A 23,798-nucleotide genomic window follows, 5' to 3' on the forward strand; every position below is an offset into this window, starting at 1 on the left:
AGGAATTACTGACATATTTTTGCCAAATATCTGAGGCTTTTGATTTAATTTCTCTCAGGTTAGGTACTGGTCTGTGATAATATTTGCACTTTTGTGTACTGGATACTCCTTGTCTTGTGGATACAAAATTTGTACATGAAGGAAGAATGAAGGAAGATCAGGGTTTAACATTCCATTGACAGCACAGTTCTTAGACATGGATTGCAAATATAATCGGTTTGGAATTCATCTATATTCTGATTGGGTGATCATCACATTTTTTGTTTTGAGGGTTTTTCTTAAAATAGGTCGATATAATTTTGAGTTTGAAATTTCTACACAATTCCATCAGTCTCCCTCAATTTTGATCAAACTATTTTTGTGCAGGGAATTCACCAATGATTCTCCTGAATTTTCTTTTTTTTCTCTTGCATACTAAAGTTTCCCATTACAATTTTGACATTATTGTGTGGAATTTTGAAGATTACATTTTGTGCCACTTCCACATCTTAATTACTTTTTCTGGGTTTATATAAAAATGAAAATATTCAATTTTTGACAATATGATGTTATTCAATAGATAAAAAAAATCTACTCACCAAGTGGTGGCATAACAACACACACATAAATGGAGATTATACTTATGCAATCTTTCTGAGCCAGTGGAGAAGGAAGAGGGGTGTAGGAAAGGGAGTACATTTTAGAAGTCACACAGAACTGGGTCGGGGGAGATGTACCAGACAGGTACATTTATTACCATGTACATTTTATTTGTACATAGCAAGGAAATTGTCATTAATCTTTATCTTGTGTTGCTATTCACTAGTATTTTAAGGAAATCAACAGAGTAACTTCAGCTCACACATTTATGTTCAGAAACCATTACAGCTACAGTATATCGTACACACTTGCTGGAGAGGGCAGCACAGTTTACAGTTTTCTGTCAGGAACCAACAGATGGTGTAAGAGTCTCTTCTCCAACATCTACCCCACCCTGGTCCATCTCAAGTGGGATGACTTGCTGTACCACTTGACAGATCTTTGTTCCATCTAGCCATCAGAGGAGAAGCCTCACATTTTGTTGTCTATGTCATGCTACACCTCTTTCACCACTGCTCTCTTCCACAGGTGTTGTAGTTTGATATGCTCCTGTAGTAGAATGGCTTTTCTTAGCAACAAGAGATATTCATCTTTCCATCCACAACAGATGTCCTCATTAACATTTTGTCTGAGTCAGAACTCCTTGGCAAAATCCTTCCTGTTCCTGGTTCTAACCCACATGGAGTAAACAGCAGTTTACCACCATTTAGGAAATAGTCTAGCTTCAGTATTTGTATCATTCTCTCCTTGAGTAATGGGTCTACAGTACTGCAGTTTCTGTTTCTATGAAAATGGTGTTTGGGCTATCTTTGTCCACCTGAGTGACCAAACAGCTTCCTCAAGCAAAACATATGCTTCCACCAGCCTCTTGTCATGGTATGTGCTTCCAGGTGATTCCATGGTGGGCCAGTAGTGCTGTACTTAAGTGAGTTGAACTGTTTTGAAGTGCTCTCATAATTCTGTGTTTTCTGTATGAATGTTGTAGCCCTGTCCAAGTAAACAGTGAGCAGTAGGCTTATACATCCAGCAGAGCATTGCACGGCCATCAGAAATCTGATGGTGGACATTTTGGTGACAAGCTTAATATGAACTGCACTTGTTGTGGTGCTTGTGAATATGACCATGTTAGGATTTCTTGGTTTGGTGTCCAATTTTAGCATATAATGGTCCAGTAAAATCAATGCCTGTTAGTGCAAATGATCTTTTGGGTTGAACTCCGTGCAGGTGTAGTTGTACCTCCACTTATTCATATTGATTACTGTATTACCTTACAGTATAGGCACAAGTGAAGAGCTCTCCTAACAACTTCTGGTACTCACAAAATCCAAAACCTTAATGCAGTTCTCCTAGCACAATGTGTACACTGCAATGATGCAAACTTATGTGCATACATTTTACCAGAAGCTCCATGAAACAATAACAACCATCCAGTATAACTGGATACTTCTCTCAGTTGGGCAGTGTGCCACATTGCTGCTTACAATCGGACAGGAAAGGGATCTATCAAGTAATCTTTGACACTTTAGGTAATTGTTCTCCTGTACATGATACAGGTAGTTTGTCAGCAGATATTTCCAGTTGAATTCTTATGATCCATTGTGTCTGGGGGTCTTACAACTCCAGGACACTCTGACTGCCAGAAATTCTAGTCTTGATCTTTGTTATATCAATAAATCAAAATACACGAGCAGTTATGTGCAGTGTTTGCCAGTATAAACTGAATTTTGCAAAGTTGAATAGGTGTTCAGTGATGCTGATCAGAGCGACATTTGTTCTGGTTTTGGACTCTGGCACTGACTTAAGTGGCTCTGGGATGTCCAGTGACCATGACTGCTTGTCTCCTGAAAGCCATGGTACACCACACCATAAGGTGTCAAGTATTACTAACAGATTTCCTTCTAGTCCCTGTGTGATCTATGAGATTTTGAATTCTTGGATGGTGCCTCCATTGGCTAGGTAATTTGTAAATCAGTGTTCATGTCATTCAATTATTAAGTGAAGGTTTCCCATTTTGTTGGATCATTTTGTACCTACTCCAAGGTGACAGTTCAGTCATTCCACAAAGTAGCTCTGTTGGTATCAGACTCTGTTTCCTGACAAAAGCAATTAAGCAATCATGTGTTGGCTGATGTGTGCTGTGCAACCAGTTTCAGTAGTTCTCCGTACACAATAAACAGCACCATAAGCTGTTTCAGATGAGTGGCAGAACACATGCACATCTGCAGAATCACTTGTGCCTGCCATATTTATCTATCTGGGATTGTGCAATGATGACAAGTTATGAAATTTGGAAACCCAGGAGTAGCAGGTAGATGCAAGATTTGTGAGTAATACTTCCTTCCATGCAAGACCCTTCAGCTACCTGTTTTGGAAGAGTAGTTTAGCAACAATACCAACTAGTACGCACATATCAAGAGGCTCATAAAACAGAGCTGCTCCTTGAAGAATGTTTCTCTTAGTTGATATTTTGTCATTCAGGCCTTCAGCTGTCTTCTGGGAGTCTGTGAAAATAGGTCATTTTCTGTATTCCAGTTGCTTCCCAAGATTTCAAGGCCTTCAACATGTGATATAGTCTTGAGATATTTCAAATTAGTTGCCCATTTTGGAATTGGAAGGCTTATTTGCAGGAAGAGTTCTGTCAGTTCATGAGAAACAGTTGCAGTCTTGTCACAGGCTTTCACATTAGTTGAAAAATGTATCCATGACTGTAGAGTCATCTAAGAGAGCTGACAGTCATAGATATTTGTTGCTGTTTGGTCCTGCTATCTTCCTTACAACTGGTGACAAAAGGAATGAGCATGGCAGAAGTACAAACAGCAAATGTTTGGAATGATATGTTATCACATCATTCAGTTTTTTCAACATAATGCCAAAAGAACCTAGTTAGATCTATGTCCTCTTCATTCTTGATCTGTTGTCGTAATTCTGTAACTTACCCGCATAAGCTGAAAGTGGCATGGTCGACTGTTTTTCGAGATTTAAGTCATTAAAAACATTCTCAATGAGCGTCTTCAATGTATTGTAGAAGTCAATTGCTACACATGAGGGCTGTTCACAACGTATTCAGCTTTTATTTATAAAATCAGTCTTTATTCAGATACAATTGTTTGACACTAGTCACCTTCAAAATAGCCCCCTCAGCCTCTACACACTGCTCCTAATGCTGCAGCCACTGGTGAGAACAGTACTGGTAAACTTCTTTTGGTGTCATGTGCATCTACTCCATTGAATTTTGCGTAATGTCTTGACTATTCTAAAATCTGGTCCCTTTCAAAGTCTTTTTCAGTTTAGGGAAATGCCAGAAATCACTGAAATGCTAGGTCAGGGGAATAGGCAGGCTGACAAATCACAGCTGTGTTGTGTTTGGTACAAAAGCTCCGAAATAATTAATGACAATGAGCAGATGGATTATTGGGGTGAACATTTCAAATGCCTACTGCCCAAAGTTCCAGCCGTTTGCATCTCACTACTTCATCAAGGTGACAGAATTCTTGGTATTACTTCTTAATGACTTAAGCTCTTGGTAGTACTCCTTATTGAGTTTAGTACCTTCTGCAACGTATTTGAGATGGACCATGCTATTGGAGTCAAAAAAGACGGTCAACATGACTTTCATATTTCTGTGTACCTGCCTCACTTTCCTGGGTCTCAGTGACGATGGATGCTTCCATTGCTATGACTGGAACTTTGTTTCGGGATCATACTCATAAATCCAGGATTCATCACAAGTGATCACTGGGTTAAGAAAGACGGGATTTCTGTTCACAGTACTCACCCAGCTTGTCCTGGGCAAACTCTGAACAAAGTTGCTTCTGCTCAGTTGTTAGCAACATCGACAAAATTTTGCTTACATTCAAGTGAGGTCTAAATGTTCCATTAAAATGGAATGAATGGATCCACTGCTAATTTAATCTCATCTGCAAGTTCTCTGGCTGTGATTTATCTGTTCTGGATCACCAGGGTCGTTACGTGATCAATAACAATCTCATTTGTGGGTGTTGATGACCTATCTGAACGTGCTTCACTTTCAATCGATGAGCATCCATCTTTGAAGCAGTTGTACCACTCTTTTATCTGTGAGGCAGCCATTGCTTCCTCCAACACTTTGTGATGAAGCAAGCTGGGATAATTTTACTTCCCCTCTTGTTCTGCCATCTGCCTACTTAAATTAATTTTTTTTCATTTTTGTATTAATTACCATTAACATACATGAATATAACCTGAATTTTCGAAAAAGAGGAAGGTTGGCTCTTAGTTTTTAAGAATATAACACCAAATCTAATTATGTGATTAGTTTTATGCATGTAATAAATTTTCCAATTTATTTTGACTATACCTAGTTAGGGTCTTTTGTTATAGGGCGAAATCAGTGATTGTTTTGTAACTTAAAGTCTATTGTTGATGTATAAGCAAATATAAATTCTGTATTATCTATAAACATATAGTAGACGAAATATTAGTAATCTTAAAGTATCTATTTGGCTCTCTTCGAAAATATGTTAACAAAACCAGCCCTTCATTAATTCCAAAGTAATTTTCAGTTTCATCAAAAGCTGATAACAATGTCTGTTGATTTCATCATTTAAACAAATAATGCAGTCTAACTCTTGCAGTGGAAGAAACTGTTAAAAAGAACCCATTTTTTGATGTATTCAGTTAATTTAATGAGGTACGTTTTAATTGTAATTTCTGTAAATTTAACTTTGAACAATTTGTAGTTTCAGTACCTATCATTGTGAGGATGTGTAAGGGCCCGATTTTTGGTCCCGAGACAGTCAGTTCACAGCCAAGTTTCAGACGAGAAATCTGTGTTGGTTAGAACAACAACAACAATGCTTCAACTTAAATATGAAATAAGTGTTACACAATTAGGCCATGTATAAAAACAATGACAGTGTCTGCTCCACCTTTCTATTCTTCAAGAACTGTGAACTTTGTGGTTAGGTTTTTACTGCTCACAGATATTCAACAGAAAACTATTGTAGCAGTATGTGAATGTTCGCCTGAAAACTATTAATGAGGCTCATCGAAAGTTAAACAGTAGTGCACTGGCCATATTAAATGTGTATATGGTGGGTTGTGAAAATTGAAAGTAAACAACTGTGGACTGCAAATGTGCACATGTCAGCTACATCATTTACAGTAGACAGTACTGCACTTCCACCCCTATTTTTTCGGCCAGTACATCAACACAGAGGACAACAAACGAAGAAATAAAGAAGGCAAATAATTTGCCCACAGTACAAAATCCAATGACTACCATTTATACGTGTTCACTCGTCGACAGCTAGCCAGCAACTGGTTGTTTCTGCAGTCATGGAAAAAAATAAGGCATGCACACTATATATGCCCGGAAGCAAAGAGTGCACACCTGATACCATTGTTGGCTTCAACAATAAAAAATAAGGTTGGATGCTTTTGAACAGCCCTGACGCACCAAAATATTGCTACTCAATAGTCTTTAAAAGAATTCAACTCAATAGCTTCATCTCACACGTTTATTAACAGTGTCCATTACAGTGACAGCATATGACACACAGTTTGCCGCAGTCTATAGTTTTCAATAAGATGCCAACAGATGTCACAAGTGTCTCTTATTCCATAACACCCGTATTATGGAACTAAGAATGCCTTGTGAAAGTGTGAATGCAATAGCCATAAATGGTGCATTTTTAATGATTCTTTTGTCTCTCTTACTTTTGAACAATCTGTAATATCCAGAATAAAAACTCTCATCTGTCAGTCTTGTCTCTTGCACGGCTAAAATTTCAATTGTAAAAAAAAAGAAGGCCCCTCAGCGTTTTCTGACTGGAGAGACTGGCTCAGTCACACAGAAAATGAAATTTTTTATGGGTCCACATGTTTGAGCTGGTAAAAAGGAGTTAAAAATAGCTGTAACAGAATAACTTTGCAGAAGTAGTTACAAGCAAAGTCAAAGTTGTGGCAACTGTTTTCTAGGACTTTAATGATTTGCTCGTGTTATTTCAGGAGCCTCCAGTTTTAAGTGTACTCATTTGCAAAACATCTGCTGATTGATGAGCTGATTCTAGACTTCAGATAACACCAGTCCCTTCATATACAAATTTTTATCTGCACATTAGAGAAATATACATATACTAATGCTTTAGAGAATCAGTGCTATTAACGAATCTACAGAATTTGAGGTGCACACATGTCGAACAGGAAGCTCTCACTTTCTTTAAGAATTATAATCTTTACAATTACAATAAACCATGTGTTTATGAAAGTGATGGAAATTTCAGAAAGTGTTTAGGAAACTATCTAGAGGTTGTGATATTGATGCAAGACTTTTGTTGTTTCAGTTCTTGGAAGAAGAAGCAAAATCCCGAGGGATATCATTAGAGGCAATAAGTAAGGGATCTAAAAAACAAGAGATTACCACAGAGACAGAATTCACTGTTCCATCTTCACCTCCCATTCCTCTGACTAGTTCAGGTTAGAAATTCTGCTAGTTTTTTAAAAGTCTTCACATAAATAGTGGGTAATTTTCTGTAACACATTCTGGTCTACATAATGTTAATACTTTTGGATTAAAGGAGGTCACACACACACACACACACACACACACACACACACACACACTTACCAAGCGGGAAAGCGCCGGTAGATAGGCACAATGAATAAAACACAAACACACACACCGAATTTGAGATTTCGCAACCGGCGGCTGCTTCGTCAGGAAAGAGGGAAGGAAAAGGAAAGATGAAAGGATGTGGGTTTTAAGGGAGAGGGTAAGAAGTCATTCCAATCCCGGGAGCGGAAAGACTTACCTTAGGGGGAAAAAGGATAGGTATATGCTCGCACACACACACACACACACACACACACACACACACACACACACACACACACGCATATCCATCCATACACACACAGACACAAGCAGACATGTGAAAAATATGTCTGCTTGTGTCTGTGTGTGTGCGCGAGCATATACCTATCCTTTTTCCCCCTAAGGTAAGTCTTTCCGCTCCCGGGATTGGAATGACTCCTTACCCTCTCCATATATATATATATATATATATATATATATATATATATATATATATATATATATATAAAAGACAAAGACTTACCAAGTGGGAAAGCGCCGGTAGACAGGCACAATAAAATAACACACAAACACACACACAAAATTACGACCTTTCGCAACCGGCAGTTGCTTCGTCAGGAAAGAGGGAAGGAGAAGGAAAGATGAAAGGGTAAGGAGCCATTCCAATCCCGGGAGCGGAAAGACTTACCTTCTTCAGGAAAGAGGGAAGGAGAGGGAAAGACGAAAGGATGTGGGTTTTAAGGGAGAGGGTTATTAGCCATTCCAATCCCGGGAGCGGAAAGACTTACCTTAAGGGGAAAAAAAGGACAGGTATACACTCGCACACACACACACATATCCATCCGCACATACACAGACACAAGCAGACATTTGTAAAGGCCAAACTGGTTCCAAGCTGAACAATCCATTGCCGTCACCCACCTAATCCTTCACCTACACATCAACTCAGCCAATGAACACACCTGTCAACTCCTATCCTTAATAAAGGTCCTCAATCTTTCCTCTCCCACATCCACACCGGCTGTTCAGAGCATCCTCCTACAGGCCATCGCCAAATTAGAACAGCATACCACCCTCCACCTCAAAAAACTCTTCAATCTCCTGGTTTCCCACCTCCAGAAAGGCAACTCAACCACCCTTCACAACCTTTCCAGCAAACCTCAACCTCCTATCATTGCACACAAACCCAGTCTCTCCCATCTACTCAATGTCCCACTTCCAGCTCCACTCCCTCCAAAACCTCAAAATTCCAATCAACACAATCTGGAACCACATCACCCTAAATCAGTAGTTAACCTTTCCTCTAAACCTCTCTCCCAATCCGAAACCTCTGTCCTTTCCAAAGGCCTCACCTTCAGCCCCACTCCCAGGTTCAACCAAACAGCCCTTGTCTAAGATTTACTGTCCTACATTCGTACTCTCTGCTGGAAATATCACTTTGCCATGAAGAAAAATGATCCAATCCTACTCCTAATGATCCAACTCCCCAAGACACTATCCAAATTGAACCCTGCCTGGAACAGTTCCATCCTCCGTCACAGCGGGACCCACCTCCTCTTCCTCAAAATCACCCTCTCCAAACCTTCCAGGAATTTCTGACTTCCAGCCTTGCCTCTCAATCCTTCTTAAGAAACCTTAATTCTACTTCCAACATCACCACTGCTGAAGCCCAAGCTATCCGTGATCTGAAGGCTGACCGATCCATCGTCATTCTTCCGGCGGACAAGGGTTCCACGACCGTGGTACTTGATCGTCGGGAGTATGTGGCTGAGGGACTGTGTCAGATTTCAGACAACACCACATACAAAGTTTGCCAAGGTAATCCCATTCCTGACGTCCAGGTGGAGCTTCAAGGAATCCTCAGAACCTTAGGCCCCCTACAAAACCTTTCACCTGACGCCATCAACCTCCTGATCCCACCGACACCCCGCAGCCCTACCTTCTACCTTCTCCTCAAAATTCAGAAACCCAATCACCCCCGCCGGCCCATTGTAGCTGGTTACCAAGCCCCCACAGAACGTATTTCTGCCTACGTAGATCAACACCTTCAACCCATTACATGCAGTCTCCCATCCTTCATCAAAGACACCAACCACTTTCTCGAACGCCTGGAATCCTTACCTAATCTGTTACCCCCAAAAACCATCCTTGTAACCATTGATGCCACTTCCTTATACACAAATATTCCACACGTCCAGGGCCTCGCTGCAATGGAGCACTTCCTTTCACGCCAATCACCTGCCACCCTACCTAAAACCTCTTTCCTCATTACCTTAACCAGCTTCATCCTGACCCACAACTTCTTCACTTTTGAAGGCCAGACATACCAACAATTAAAGGGAACAGCCATGGGTACCTGGAGGAGTGCTAGTTTTGCTAGGTTCACAGGAGAGCTTCTGTAAAGTTTGGAAGGTAGGAGACGAGATACTGGCAGAAGTAAGGCTGTGAGCACTGGCCATGAGTCGTGCTTCGGTAGCTCAGATGATAGAGCACTTGCCCATGAAAGGCCAAGGTCCCGAGTTCGAGTCTCGGTCGGGCACACAGCTTTAATCTACCAGTAAGTTTCATATCAGCACACACTCCGCTGCAGAGTGCAAATCTCATTCTGGAGAAAATGTGTTTCTTACGTGGACAAGCAAAAGTGTGATGTGCAGGTGAAGTCAGAGCTGTGAGGAACTTACATGCCTGACGCACCTTAGGAGCTGCCGCAGGATGGTGACTGGAGATTCTCCAACCTCAGCACAGACGTTGGGTGTGGGGCTGGTCCTATAAGCACCTGTGGCCAGCCTAATCCCCCTCACGGTGGATAGCTTCAGTAATCTTCAGATGAGAGGGCCTCCATATACTGTGCACCCATAGTCTAAGTGTGAACACAAGAAAGCCCTGTTAAGCTGGAGCAGATGCGCCCCACCCCATCCATTTTCCAAGACCTGTGGCTAAGACACTGAAAGATATTCAGTGCCTTCTGGGTTGTGCCTTTCAATTCTCTCAGGTGTGGAAACCATGGTGATTTGGAGTAAAATTGAGATCCAGAAACCTTAATGAGTCTTTAAAACGAAAAATTGTCACTCAGATGCAAGTCAGGTAAATTATAAATATGAGAAGATTGATTAAAATGTATACAAACATATTTATCTACAGAAAGTTCATATTTACAGTCCACACCTCTAACCTCTGCACTGTAGGTTGCAGCTGATGAGCCACTGTTGCAATACTGGAGGAGGAACAGAAAACTGCAAAATTGTCCACCAATAAGGGGCACTGTACAGGACTTCTTACCATGGATGTGATACTATTTATGGCTACAGCTAAACACTGCACTGAGGAACATCATTCTCCTGCTCAAAATGATCCAAAAGTGTGTCATCAGGACTTAAAAAACCACTTACACAGGAAAGACCATATGAAGATGGGGAAGTGGCCATTGAAGTCCTATTGATGGAGCTGCAGGAGAATACTGTGTTTCCTAGTAGTGTTGTACACCTTAATGAAGTCAAAGAATATGCCAAGACATACACATAGGTAAGCCTGCTGAATAGCTGTCTCAAGCAGGGTCAGGTCAACAGTGGTTCAAAATCTCCAGAATCCACACTGAGAGGGGCTAGGGAGTTGTCTGGTCTCTAATAACCAGGTCAGACGACAGCTAATCATTCATTGCGCGGTCTTTCCTACACAGCTCATTAAGGAGGCTCTCTGGTAGCTACTGGGACATCTTTGGACCTTTCCTGGTTTCAGGAGAGGTATATTGCTTCTCTCCATGAGTTGGGAAACTAACCTATCTGCCATGTCAAATTAAAACAGTTGGGATGGATTTTCTGTGACACTTATGGCAAATGTTGAAGCCTGCAGTATCAAATTTGGTCATGACCAGACATAATATCACGAGTCTCAGGCAATGCTGAATCCAGCTCCCTCATAGAGACAGGGCAGTTGTAAGAATCAGAAGTGTTGGCTCTAAAGTCCAACATGCCCATCTCTATGGTGCATAGTAGCAGAAGAATGCTGGATCCTGGCTGGCATTGGCAGGAGTCATTGCAAAATGCTTTGCTATCATCTAAGTGATGTCTCTGGGTACTGTTTGGAGACATCCCTGTTTCAGCACCGCTGCTATTGAGAAATAACTCTGTTTACCAGAAATCCTCCTGATGGCTTTCCATACTTTCTTAAAACAATTGGAATGGTTGACAGAGTCCAGGAACACTTACCATGAACTTTCTTACTTGCCTTAATGATGTGTCAAGCTTTGGCTCCCGTGACTTGAAAGGCCATAGGGTTGTGTGCTGTTAGGCAGTATTTAAACCATCGAAGAGGCGCATGGCTGTCCACATTTCTGAGCATCACTCCACCAAGGTACAGGTTGCCCTCTTATGGTGATCTGAGGACTTTGGGATGAATAAATTAGCAGCATGAAGGATTATTTGTGTGAAGTAGTTCACCCATTCCTGGATGGTGTCGCAGTATTCAAGCGCAACCAGCTGGCTGAACAGTGTCCAATTAGCTCTGCTGACCATCTATTACAGGGCTTCTGTTCAGGTAATGCCCCATCCTGTAGGTGGATCCAACTTGGAAAGTAGTTACTGAAATGTTCATCAGTTGCTTCCAAATGAGCAGAGCTGCAAAGGCTGGAGAACAGAAAGAGAGTTGATAGCTGAGGATGATCCAGTCAGAAATAGTGGAGAAATGAGTGGAACCACCTGTGTTGAGTATGCACATCTCCTGAGATGATGTGAAGCTCTCCAAGGCTTGACCCCTAGGGAAAGTATAGTTTGAGCCCCATTATACATTATGGGCATTGAAATCCCCATTAAGGGAAATGGATGGGGGAGTTGTTACGTAATGTCTGCAAGATCTTCAGTGTCTTTTGCATCCTTTGGAGGTAGTACAGTGAAAAGATGGTAACCTTCTGACCCATATGAGCTTCAACGGCTATGGTTTGTAGATAGGTACCCAGGGAGACAGCAGAGGAGTGGTGTGTGTCATTGACAAATACAGCAACATCTCCCTTGGTCCTTACCTGGTCATGTAATCATAGTGATGAAGGGTATAGCTCTGCAATACAGAGGTATAACATGCTTTAAAATGGGTTTTCTGCAAACACAAGCACAGGGTGCATTCCTGTGCTACGAGTTTCAGTGTTTACACATGTGTCCTGAACCCATTAATATTCTACTGTAGTATGGGAGCCATTTATGACGGGATTGCACTTTCACTGGCTTTCTGCTGAGGAGGGGAATGCAGCCTTTGGCCAAGATGAGTGCCCTACAGGGACATCAAGGTCTATTGGCTCCAAGGACCAATCGTGAGACACATCCTGGTGAGTGGCACCAATACCCTTGAACTGCTTTCTTCATGCCTCTATCAGATGCTGAACTTTGCTTCTCGTTTTTTGACCTGTGGACGCTTCGGAGCCACAACCATTATAGTGGTAGTGGCAGTGCTGGATGGTGGACTATGCTGAACCTTTGGAGGTGCAGGGAGCACCAAGATGTCGGTAGCCATGACCTTTTCTGGCGTTCTGAGGGTAGGTATGGGCTTCAAAATAAATGAAACAACACGAGTGTGTTGACAAATGCAGGTACTAGAGCTGACACTGCCAACCCCTGTTTGTGTAGTAGTATCAGTCTTCTGAACTAGCTGTTCAAGAACAGAAGCAAAGGAGGTAGTGAACATGGGGGAGGGGTGGCTGCATGATCTTATACATCCTTTTTGGCCTTACCATACAGGATGAACTTTACGGTTTTTAATTTCCTGTATCTTCCTTTCTTAAAGGAAGACACTGCAATCCCTACTCCAGACAGGCTGATCCCCAGACCAAATTACACACTTTGGAGGAGACAAACAGCCAATTCTATTGTGGGTGGCCTGATCACAATTGTCGCAAGTGGCTTCTTCCTTACAGACAAGAGTAGTGTGCCCAAAGTACCAACAATTAAAACAGTGCATTGGATTTGGGAATAAGACCACACACTTAGGCGAAGAAAACCTGCCTTGACATGCTCTGGAAATTTTGTGCTGTTGAAATGAGTCTGGTTTGATAAAATTACCATCAATCCTTTTCATTATGTTTTGCACATCAACAGTGCCTTCTTGGGTTCACTCACGTTTCAGTTGTTCTCTGGGGATGTCAACCAGATTCTGCAAGTCACATCTTTGCTGTAGTTCAAGGTTGTGTGCAGTTCAGCTTCAATTGAACATTCGCCAAGGCTTTGAGCTTTCTGTAGGTTCTGTACTTGTTGTGACCTCCTACCAACAGTGCCCTATTGCGCAATCACTTGAAAGATTTTAAATTTCCAGCAATCCCTTCATCTGAATGAGTAAAGAGGGACACTTTCTCGAAGCCGCCCTCTTCCCTGTTACCTATTATAAACAAATTCTAGCCAGCATTATGCATTCTGTTACTATTAATATAAATACTTTGAGAAATCCCTGTCTGGAGGACTGGCTCCATGAGCTCTCTTGTTGAATTTGGTGTCGATATTTACCAGCAGCCCACCCATTCCACTGTCACTGGAAGAATTTAATTTTGAGGATTTCACTTCAGTCCCATGAGGAGCTATGGAAATACAGATCTACTCAGACCGAGCCCTACATGCCTAAGTAAGCCTTAGGCAACTTAAGTATGCCAGGTTCCCCAGGGGTTGCTCACTAATGACTGTCCCACCCTAACAGCCATGCGTCTCAACAGCACATTGTACACCTTGAAATTGATGGCTTTTTCAATAGAGATTTTTTTTGCATCACTGCAATCCAGATGGTCAAGCCAAGATCTGCGTACCCTTTGACACACAAAGTTACACTGCTGTGCTGCATAGTGGCTGCTCAAGCATATCTAGCACTTAAAGGTGACAGAGGATTGGTGGCGCTTCCTAGCACACAGCTCAGGAACACCAGGTCACCAAGTCTGTACCCAGTAAACGAATTCTGAACCCCTAAGGGTAGCTGATCCCGATTCTGTACCTATTCATGTGATTTGATCTGCTCATCTAATCTTCAGGATTCTTGCTACTGTCCATCTGCATTTGGCATCCTCTGCACTTCTGCTATATTCATGTAACTTGTTGCCCAACAGCGAAACTCCAACACTTCGTGTGGCTGATTTCCTAATCTGCCTCCCTTAGCATTGCCTAATTTAATTCATCTACACTCCATTTACTTCTTTATCTTTTAATGATGTTTATCTTGTAGTGTCATCACGAAACACCACCCATTGTGTTCAAACCATCTTCTCCAAGTCATTTACTGTCACTGACAGAATTATAAGCATATCTTAGAAGTTTTTATTTTGGTTTTCAGATATGTTTAAATCCTTTCCAAATTTCTCCTTCATTTCTTTTACTGCCTGCTCATTGTACAGATTGAATAACGTGGGTTGCAGGAAGATGTCAGCAGGGGTGCCCATATCGGCAGAACTAACGATTTTACAGAAAAGCCTGCACTGATACAGATAGTGGACTGGGGGCTGAGGTGGATAACAGGGAGAAATAAACAATAAATTTGGTCAGTGTCATCATCTGATCTTGGGAATGTTTTGCAGTTTAAAATCTGGGTTATAGACCCATGTTTTATCATTATATAATCTGTCAAACCTTACATATGTCTACCATGAATGCAACTATCTTTCATGGTTTTCAGATTAAGTATTTGCAATGATTAAATTGCACTTTGAGCAATATTCTACAAGGCTTCTGTCCATTTCATTTCTTTCCCCCCAATTCATGTTCTTTTATTATTTTTTCCTTACTTTTGAACTCCAGTCACCTGGTACAATTACATTTTCATCACTTACAAACCCCTAATTCCAGGATTATACAGTAATGCTTACAGATCTTGTTCTTATGGCACCAAAGCCAATCAATATTGTTTTCTTCTCCCTTATTACCATGCAAATGTGTCTAAATGGTCTTACTGCCATTTATTTATTTATGCTGATTTCTTTTGTTTGTTCTGCAGAGTTGAAAGAGATTCTGTATGGGTATTTACTAAGAGATCTGAACTACTCAAATCACATTGATTAGGGTGTGCTGTTAATGCTACTATCTGGGTTATCTTTCTGTCGAATGTGGGGGATTTACAATCTGTGCAACACCCTAGGAACATTGATGCTGTGCATGCTGCTCAAACGTCTCTGTTCAAAGACTGCTCCAACTTCATTTCCTCTATACAGACTTCAAAATGTGCAAAAACTCAATCCTGATGATTGTGTACTGCACATACAAATATGTCAACAGCTTTTGAGGTATTTGTAGCCTCACCACTTGTGTAAACCATGTATATTTTTTGCTTAATTATTGTTGTAGAATATGGCAACTTAAATTAAAACCAAACATCAGTGCCAACAATGTAAACAGCACAATTATCACTGTAGTTCAATGAGCCCCAAGCTGCAAGTCTGATGCAGTCTGCACACAATAATATTTGTCAGTATTTTAAGTTATGAGAAGTGTTTCCATAATATTCTTAGTGGTGTATACATAACTGAATTCAATACCAAACTGGTATTCAAAAATATAGGAATTGTAAGACCAGTTATGTAAATTACACCCCACAAATGATTTCAGTCAAGCCCCACAAACGAACTTGCTATGAGTGAGCTGTTCCTGTCATGCAATGACTGCTGGCAGGTGAGATGGTAAATTTGAGTTATTCTATATTGGCAATATTTGGTGGGCTGCTTGCAGTAAAGGTTAAAAGGGATTTGTGAGGTACATGAGAGAGAGAGAGAGAGAGAGAGAGAGAGAGAGAGAGAGGGGGGGTCAAGCCTGTTTTTTTTTCTTTTCTTTTTTCTTTCTTTCTTTTTGCCCCCTGATAGCTAAAATCCAACAGTCTACAACTTAACGTGCCTCTCTGCTGTTCAGTGCCTTCTCTATGTGGTGTGTAATCTATCCTAATGTTCATAACATGGCAAAAATAATCAATTTTTAGTAACGTAAAGTACATAATTGGATAGATAAAAAATCTATTCAACAAGCAGCAACTGAAGAACAACCACATAAAAAGTTTTAGGTATGAAAGCTTTCAAAGCTAGTGGCTCCTCCTTCCGGCAGAAGGGTAGGGAAGAGGGGTGAAGGAAAAGGGGTAAAGTTTTGAAAAGTCACCCAGAACCCCAGGTCAGGGGACACTTACTGGATGGGATGAGAAGGAAAGACAATATTCATATTGTTATTTCATTCTGGATTTTCCATGGTTCAACTATACATGTGCCATTTCACAACAAAATAACTGTGCTACACATAATTTGTACATGACAATGATGGTTAAGCTCCATTGATGTGGACTGAATTAAAAGAAGAAATACAAGACACATTTTGGGCTTTCGCCCAATTTCAATTTAAGTAACACATCTGTATATTTTCATCAGTTTAACTTTTTATTAACTGCATTTTGAATGCTGCAGTTGATAAAAACGTTATACTGATATATGACAACTATACATAGGTGAAAACTTGAAACACATCTTGGCACAAACCAATATGGCTGGTTGCTGAGTTTCTTCAAGTAACTATGCCTTTAAAAAAAATAGGAAGGAAGGAAAAGAAAATTCTGCCAGCTGTTCATGGCCAGTGGATGACAGGAGGCAACATTTACAGTTACGACACATTAAGACTTTTAATGACCCTACAATAGTTATCGGAAATCTGTGTGTAAACAACACTGTCTGTTAAAGAGATTTCATTGTACTATGGTCTCCACTGTCTGTATTCAAATAGAGGGAGAAAACATTTAAGTATAAAAAGTTTCTTTTTATCAACTCAATTAGTATGTACAAAAATTTTTATCAGTTTTAAAAAATACAAGTAGCTTTACATGTAATACTGAGATTATATTAGCAGTTGTACATTGTACTTTTTCATTATCATTCCAGGTTTCATTGGATGGCGATCTTCCCTGCAGTCTTGCTCCCTTGAGAAAGTGGGTCCATTCTACATTAGCCCAGTTCATACAATTGAGCCACCAGACCTGCCAAAACAGAAACCACAGCTTACAATTTTCATAGGCTGAGCCTCAGTTTGTAAGTAACAAAAATCATTTGATAGGGCAAGGAAAAGCTGTCTACTGTGTTCATGACAACATTGCAAACATAATATAGATGAATTTACAAGCTTCACAATGATCTTAAATGTAGTGTAACTGGGAATGAACTACATTTTTACACTTGGAGCATTCCAGTAAATAGGAAACTTTAGTATAGTTCTTCTGTAGGAAGTAAAACAATAAAATTTCAACAGATTTTTCTTTGATATAATGCACTCCTTTCATGTCCATTAACAATTTATGGTATATTTATTTGCTATGATACAAGTAACATCAAAATGAAACACAGTCATGTACGAAGGTAGAACTTCGGCACATAAAACTTTACCTCTAAAATGGTAGGTGGTACTGTGCATAGTGGCAGTAGTAGATCAGCTTCTCTCAGGTCCATTACAAATTTGTTCAAGCTTGCTAAGAGGTTAGTAATGAAATTTAGATAGCTGAAGCTGTGTAATGGGGCACTGCAATATGATGTACTGCACAACATTTTGCTTAAGTGCAGAAAAGTCTCCATCTAGTACAGTTGTGAGAGTCTCAATAAACTTGCTTTCAAGCCAGCAATTATAACTCTCATTAAGGTATGATATTTTCTGTTAACACTGAATCTATACAGTTGTAACTATCATAAATACACAGCATGTTGAACTGGACTGACTCTCTCTGGACCTAGGAGGGGGTGATCATTGTAGTTGCCAACTAGGTAATTATACTCAAGAACACATGACAGTTCTATGAAAGCATGCAAAAGCTCTTTAAAATACTGAAAGTGAAGGATGTGTATTCTAAGGAGGTATGGGTTTCATGATAGAGGGTAGTGCTGAAGGACTGATGTTCTGATTGCACTGCAGTATATATTTATTTACAAATATAAATTAGCCTGACACCACTCACAATATAGTATTATTTTGTTCCTCTCAGCAGCTACTTGACACAATGTCTACCAACCTCAGCATGCACAGAACAGCATACAAGATTCTGCTGCAACCCATGAGAAACATTAACGTGTTTCAAATCTCACTGTGGGGCATTGCAATCAGAACAGTTAATTTGGAGTTGGTATCTCTGGGCATTAAGGCAAAAATTGATAGGGCCACCTAATTCCTTGGACTAATCACAATGATGGCACACTTACTTAAGCCTGTATTACCTAACTTGCCTTCACACATGTCCTATTCTAAACGGACAGGAGAACATACCCTGAGTGTTAATTAATATTCTATCAATTTTAAAGAATTTGCTCTACATTCCTACTTTACAAAACACACATATAACTGATTGGCACAATAATGTTAGAGAGTAAAATTGCATTTACAATTATATTTAAAATTATTTGATGATTTTGTAAGATAACAGATTTAATTAATTATGGAGTAAAAAGAAACAACTTTGTTCAATTAAGATAATCAGAAATGGCTCTTTATGAACAATAAAGAATATTCCAGTATGGAAAAAACACATATATTAATAAAAAATCTCAGTTACTAAATTAGCATAGCCTGATTTTTTTTAATATACAGTAATGAGATATTCAAAGAAAAGTTATTAACTTATTATAATAAGGTATCTTGATTTCTATTATTGCTTTAAAATATGTTTATAACCAGCTGACATGTATTATAATAGTGCTAATACAATAAACATGTTCTGTATAAAAACTATTTTCATTTAAATGTTAGTACTGAAACAAACCTTTTTACACCCCAAATCTTTTCTTTGCAAGTGCTGGTGGCAACTGTGAAATTAGGGTGGATGGGCTTACTTCAACAACAGTTAGTACACCATCTGCCAGCCACTCTAAATGAACGAGATGCTGCAACAAAGAAATTAGCAGCTTGAGTAACTAGTGTTTGAGCTTCAGTGTGTGTGTGTGTGTGTGTGTGTGTGTGTGTGTGTGTGTGTGTGTGTGTCTGTTAAATTAACACAATTGTCACTTCTAAAATATCTGTGACCCGATGTTAAAACTATGGCTGCACCATGAATAATGTTTATAAGAAAATTAAAGGTAACACTAAAAATAGCATGTAGCTGCTACAAACAAAAGTTACGCTGTCTATCTTTACTTCCTTTTCTCTCCACCAGGTTCACTTCCACCTCAGGTTTTTTTTCTGTATTAACATGTATGTTTGGAGCTTTACAGTCATTCTAGAATTTCCACCATTATCTTTATTTTTTTGTCAAACTGATTTAAGTATACTCTAAAATATTTTTATCTCTGATTTAGACAATGTTAAAAGGAGGAAAAGGTCATCATTTACAGAGCCAAGAAAACACAACAGTACTCACTTTGTATTTTTTAACAATGTGAAATGCATGCACTATTGATGCAGCAGGTGACTGGCGTGAAATATTACTGTCTTGACTGTCTGAGGCAGGTGAATCTATTCTTGGTATTTTTGCTTCATTTGCAGGCAGTTCCTGGAATACAAAATAATGACTGTAGAACAAGACTAAGAGCAGCCGGACATTATACTAACCATTTAGTATATTATAAAAATATAATGAATACATTTTAAGCATTGCTCCAAAGAGAAATAACAGTCTACAATCAATAACTCTTGCAAACAGGTATAACGTTTCATTATTCCAGAAATATTATCCGCAATTAAACAGGGCCACTTTACATAATTCCATGAGTTTTGCTTAGTACATTAAATCATGAGAGATCCTTAGTAATGCATTCATATTATAAAGATGCATCACTTACCTTCTTTTTGTCTACAATACAGAATGTGCTGTCATCCTGCAACATTATCATGTCTGGGTTTCTACTGTCAAATACGACATTTGTTACTGGGAAGTTCCGTGACAGCCACTGCTTGGGATGTCGACCGTCAAGATCTCGAGAAAACTTTGTGAAAGCTTTCCGTCTTAGATCATATTCAGTAATCTGTAAAAGAGCAAAAGAAGTTTTTCTCTATAGTATAGTAAGTGCACAGAATCACACAAAAGATGCTTGAATTTATTAGTTACTAACCTTGTGATCCGAGTACACCACAACAAAATTATTGGTCTTACTAATGGCTGCTGCAGTTGCTGGACAGCGATAATGAGGAAGAGTCACATAATGCTGGAAAGAAAAGCAAAGTAAATCAAAAACAACAAACAGAGATTACCATATTGTACTTCATGGAAGTTACAATTAAGAATTTCTGAAGCATAATAATAAAATAAGGCAAGGCAAAACATGTGTGTGCCATAATTAGCTGTACCTGTCTTTGTAGCCAAGATTGCTAATGTATGCACAAGTTGCGATGCTCAGTTCAGAGGTAGCTAGTTCAAATCATGATGGTGAACAACATTTTTGTCTTCATTATGTGACCAGTATGGGGAGGAAAGATAGTGGCAAAAAATTCCTGATTATGGGACATTGTACCAATGTGCTGGGTCAAATTCTGAACCTGTCCACAATTTCTCAAAGTGAAGGCAAGATACAAAGTTGATGGTGAGCTATATGCCAATGGGAACATAGAGTTTGGTATTATTCAAGAGTAGTTGGCTATGTCTCTGCACCAGATTCTCTCTTCTTTCATCAACAATCTGAACACAAAAATAGTAAGCCACATGCACTCATCAAATCACTTATACTCTAGAGATATCTTTACAACACAACTCTCCACTGTGAAGGGAGAGGTGCCCCTTGATGCAAAGAAATAAAATCTTTCCAATTACGTCAACGAACCTATCTCTAGGGAATCACCACGCCAAAAAACTCATACAACTTTATATCAAGCTGCATGGAAGAAAACTGATTTTTCCCATCTGGTTTGATACAATACGGCCTTGCCGTGGTGGATGGGCTTACCTAACTAATAGTGCCACAACTGTCGAAAGCCAAACAAATGCGGTCATACACATTACACAGTACAATTAGTTGAATGTGCAACTCGTACCATGCGATTCATCTGCCATTTGTAGCTGAATCCATTTATGTTATGATGCTTAAAGTGCCATCTAGGGGGAAAATTTTCATTAATTACCCCTCTGACAGTTCCCCTTTTCTTCAATAATGCTCGATTCAAATTTGAAATCATTCTGAGCAATTTCTTTTTAACTGGAACTTCAATTATAAGCACCCTCTATATTAGATCTAATGGCAAAAAATACACTTGACATTTATCAGGATGTCAGCAACAAAACTGGAATCACTGACCATAAAGGAGATGTAGTAACAATGATTATTAAATACTAAGAGCAACAAAAACATGTACAAAGAATTACATATTCTATAGGCTAGATAAAGTGGTAGTAGTGTCATATCTCATGGAGTAGCTTGAAATATTTAGTTCTGAGCAGGAGCATGCAGACAAAGTGTGGCTCAAGTTTACAAAAGTTGACCAAGCATTGAATAGTTACGTACTTGGCAGAACAGTTCATGATAGGAGGGATGCTCTGTGGTATACAATCACTGTAAAGAAACTTCTAAGAAATGGTCACAGTTGCATAATCAGTGTACAATCAAGCATAGGATTATAAATAGAAAGATGGTGTATAAACTGAGTATGCTGTCAAAGGGGCAACACATGAGGCAGTCAATGACTGACTTAGCAGAATCTTGTTGAAAGATCTCTCATAAAACCTGACAAAATTTTGGTCACATGTCAAGGCTGTCAGTGGCACCAAATGTCTTGACATTTTTGAATAAAACAGGAATCAAAACAGTGTGTAGTGAAGCAAAAGCAGAAATGTTAAACCCTACTTTTAAATGTTCTGTTGAAAAGGAAAATACAGAAGCAGTTCCACAATCTCCTTTTGTGCAACTGCCAAAAGCTGAGTGTTATAGATATTAGTATCAGTTTCACTAAGGAACAGTTCCAAACATTAAAATTAATGAATTTGCAAATGAGATAGTCCCCATTTCAACAGGTATATTGTAGAACCCTATAACAAAAACTGTGATCACTGGTTGCACGACTTCTAGCCAAGGATCAAGGCTACATGTGGATGTGGTATTTTTTATTTCCACAAATTATTTGACTCAGTACGAAAAAATGTCTATTAATGAAAGTATTATTACATTGGTCAATAAACAAGATTTGTGAATTGATTGAGGATTCACTTAAAAAGTTTCAACAGGCAGTACCAACTGAAGAATTTAGGAATATTTTTCAGCCACAAACCTATTGCACCCACAGGGACCCCAAAAACAAGATTAGACTAATTACAGCAAGCACAGATACATTTAAGCAGTCGTTCTTCCCAAGGTCGATACTCAACTGGAACTGGATGAAAACTTAAAAACTGGTACAATGCTAAGTATCCTCTTCATGCACTACACAGTTGTTTGCTGAGCATGTATGCAGATAATCAATAAGGAAAATCCCTGACTGACTGCAGAAAATACTGCCTATCAGATGAACTTGACACCATCTATTTGGCTCTAAGTCTCTGGCTTCCACAAACAGCTGTTTCATTTCTGATTCAAAGGGGTGGACCCACATTAACAAATTTGTACAAAATCAGACAGATACTTTTTAACACACTCCAAACATAGACAAAAATTTTGTTTTGGTCAATGTGGCAATAACTTGCACGAAGCTTTTTCGTAGTTAAGTCTTGATATAAAAAAGTACCAAATTCTTTTCATCTGATAAACCTCTGGCATCAGATATTTCACACACCTTTTGTCCCCTATCAGCCAATATTTTATTGTTCAGAGAAGTACAGGCTCGCTTGAACTTACCCCCTTGTATCTTAACTGTTGATAAGAGTAGATTTCTTATAAATTTTTACCAACTTTGGATGAAACACTGTGTGGCACAGTGGAAATAAGCAGCACAGTACGTGCCACTCAATTAATGACATCATCACTGATGCACAGGGCAAAGAAATTGTTTCTTATGCAAAGGTCAGTAATAAAAATATAACTTTTGTTGCGTGGTGTGTTTATTACTGCAGTCTCTAAAACATTTAGATTTATTTGGAATAAAGTGAAGTTAAAATGGTTTTTTAGCTACAGAAATTCAGTTTTATGAAATTGGAACAGTTTTAATCTTTAGCTATGGGGTAAACTCTTTCCTCAGATGTAGAAACACACACACATTTTTATGCACACCACTCACTCATATATGACCATTGTCATCTCCACGCACTTTTTCTACTTTCTGTTGCTTCCTTGTCAAACTCCCAACAGCACACTTCCACCCAGTTACCACACACGCCATGACACACTGACTTCCCAGCCACCCTGTAGCAACCATCTCAACTGCTCACAACATACAATAACCATAAATATTGCACTGTGTGCCTCCACATTCTCCTCGAATATAAGTATTCCTGGATCTTTCCACCACCTCCATTGACACAGACCAATTTCCCTGGCCCTGTCTGCACCACATATATATATTCCTGCTCCTTGTATCTAACAGACCTGCTGTACATCTTGTCTTCAATATAGTCCCACAAAAAGGAGTCGCATGTGTTCAGATCCGGAGTATATGGTGGCCATTCGAGGCCCACGCCAGTGGCCTCTGGTTTCCCCAAAGCCAGAATGCAGTCCCCAAAGTGCTCCTCCAGGACATCAAACATTCTCCTGCTTTGATGTGATTGAGCTCATTCTTGGATAATGGGGATGAAACAATCTTCCACAGCCTTCACATATCATTCGGTGGTCACC

At 39.5% G+C, this 23,798-nt stretch overlaps 1 protein-coding gene and 1 long non-coding RNA gene across 2 annotated transcripts in view; one reads left to right on the forward strand and one right to left on the reverse strand.

Annotated features, from left to right (window-relative positions):
- Nucleotides 1-7,035, forward strand: part of LOC126354643 (uncharacterized) — a 59,528-nt gene extending 52,493 nt beyond the window's left edge. Inside the window, exon 3 of the long non-coding RNA XR_007565364.1 lies at nt 6,903-7,035. This is a non-coding gene — a long non-coding RNA (uncharacterized LOC126354643). The remainder of the gene's footprint in view (nt 1-6,902) is intronic.
- A 9,274-nt stretch (nt 7,036-16,309) lies between these two features.
- LOC126354644 (U3 small nucleolar RNA-associated protein 4 homolog) overlaps nt 16,310-23,798 on the reverse strand; it is a 70,053-nt gene continuing 62,564 nt past the window's right edge. Inside the window, exons 12-16 of the mRNA XM_050004413.1 lie at nt 20,160-20,252; nt 19,890-20,072; nt 19,469-19,600; nt 18,875-18,995; nt 16,310-17,110 (exon numbers count right to left, since the gene is read on the reverse strand). Coding sequence (XP_049860370.1) covers nt 18,879-18,995; nt 19,469-19,600; nt 19,890-20,072; nt 20,160-20,252 — 525 coding nt within the window. The 3' untranslated portion in view covers nt 16,310-17,110; nt 18,875-18,878. The remainder of the gene's footprint in view (nt 17,111-18,874; nt 18,996-19,468; nt 19,601-19,889; nt 20,073-20,159; nt 20,253-23,798) is intronic.

Source organism: Schistocerca gregaria, chromosome 3, assembly GCF_023897955.1.
Source record: "Schistocerca gregaria isolate iqSchGreg1 chromosome 3, iqSchGreg1.2, whole genome shotgun sequence".
NCBI classification, from domain to species: Eukaryota; Metazoa; Arthropoda; class Insecta; order Orthoptera; family Acrididae; genus Schistocerca; species Schistocerca gregaria.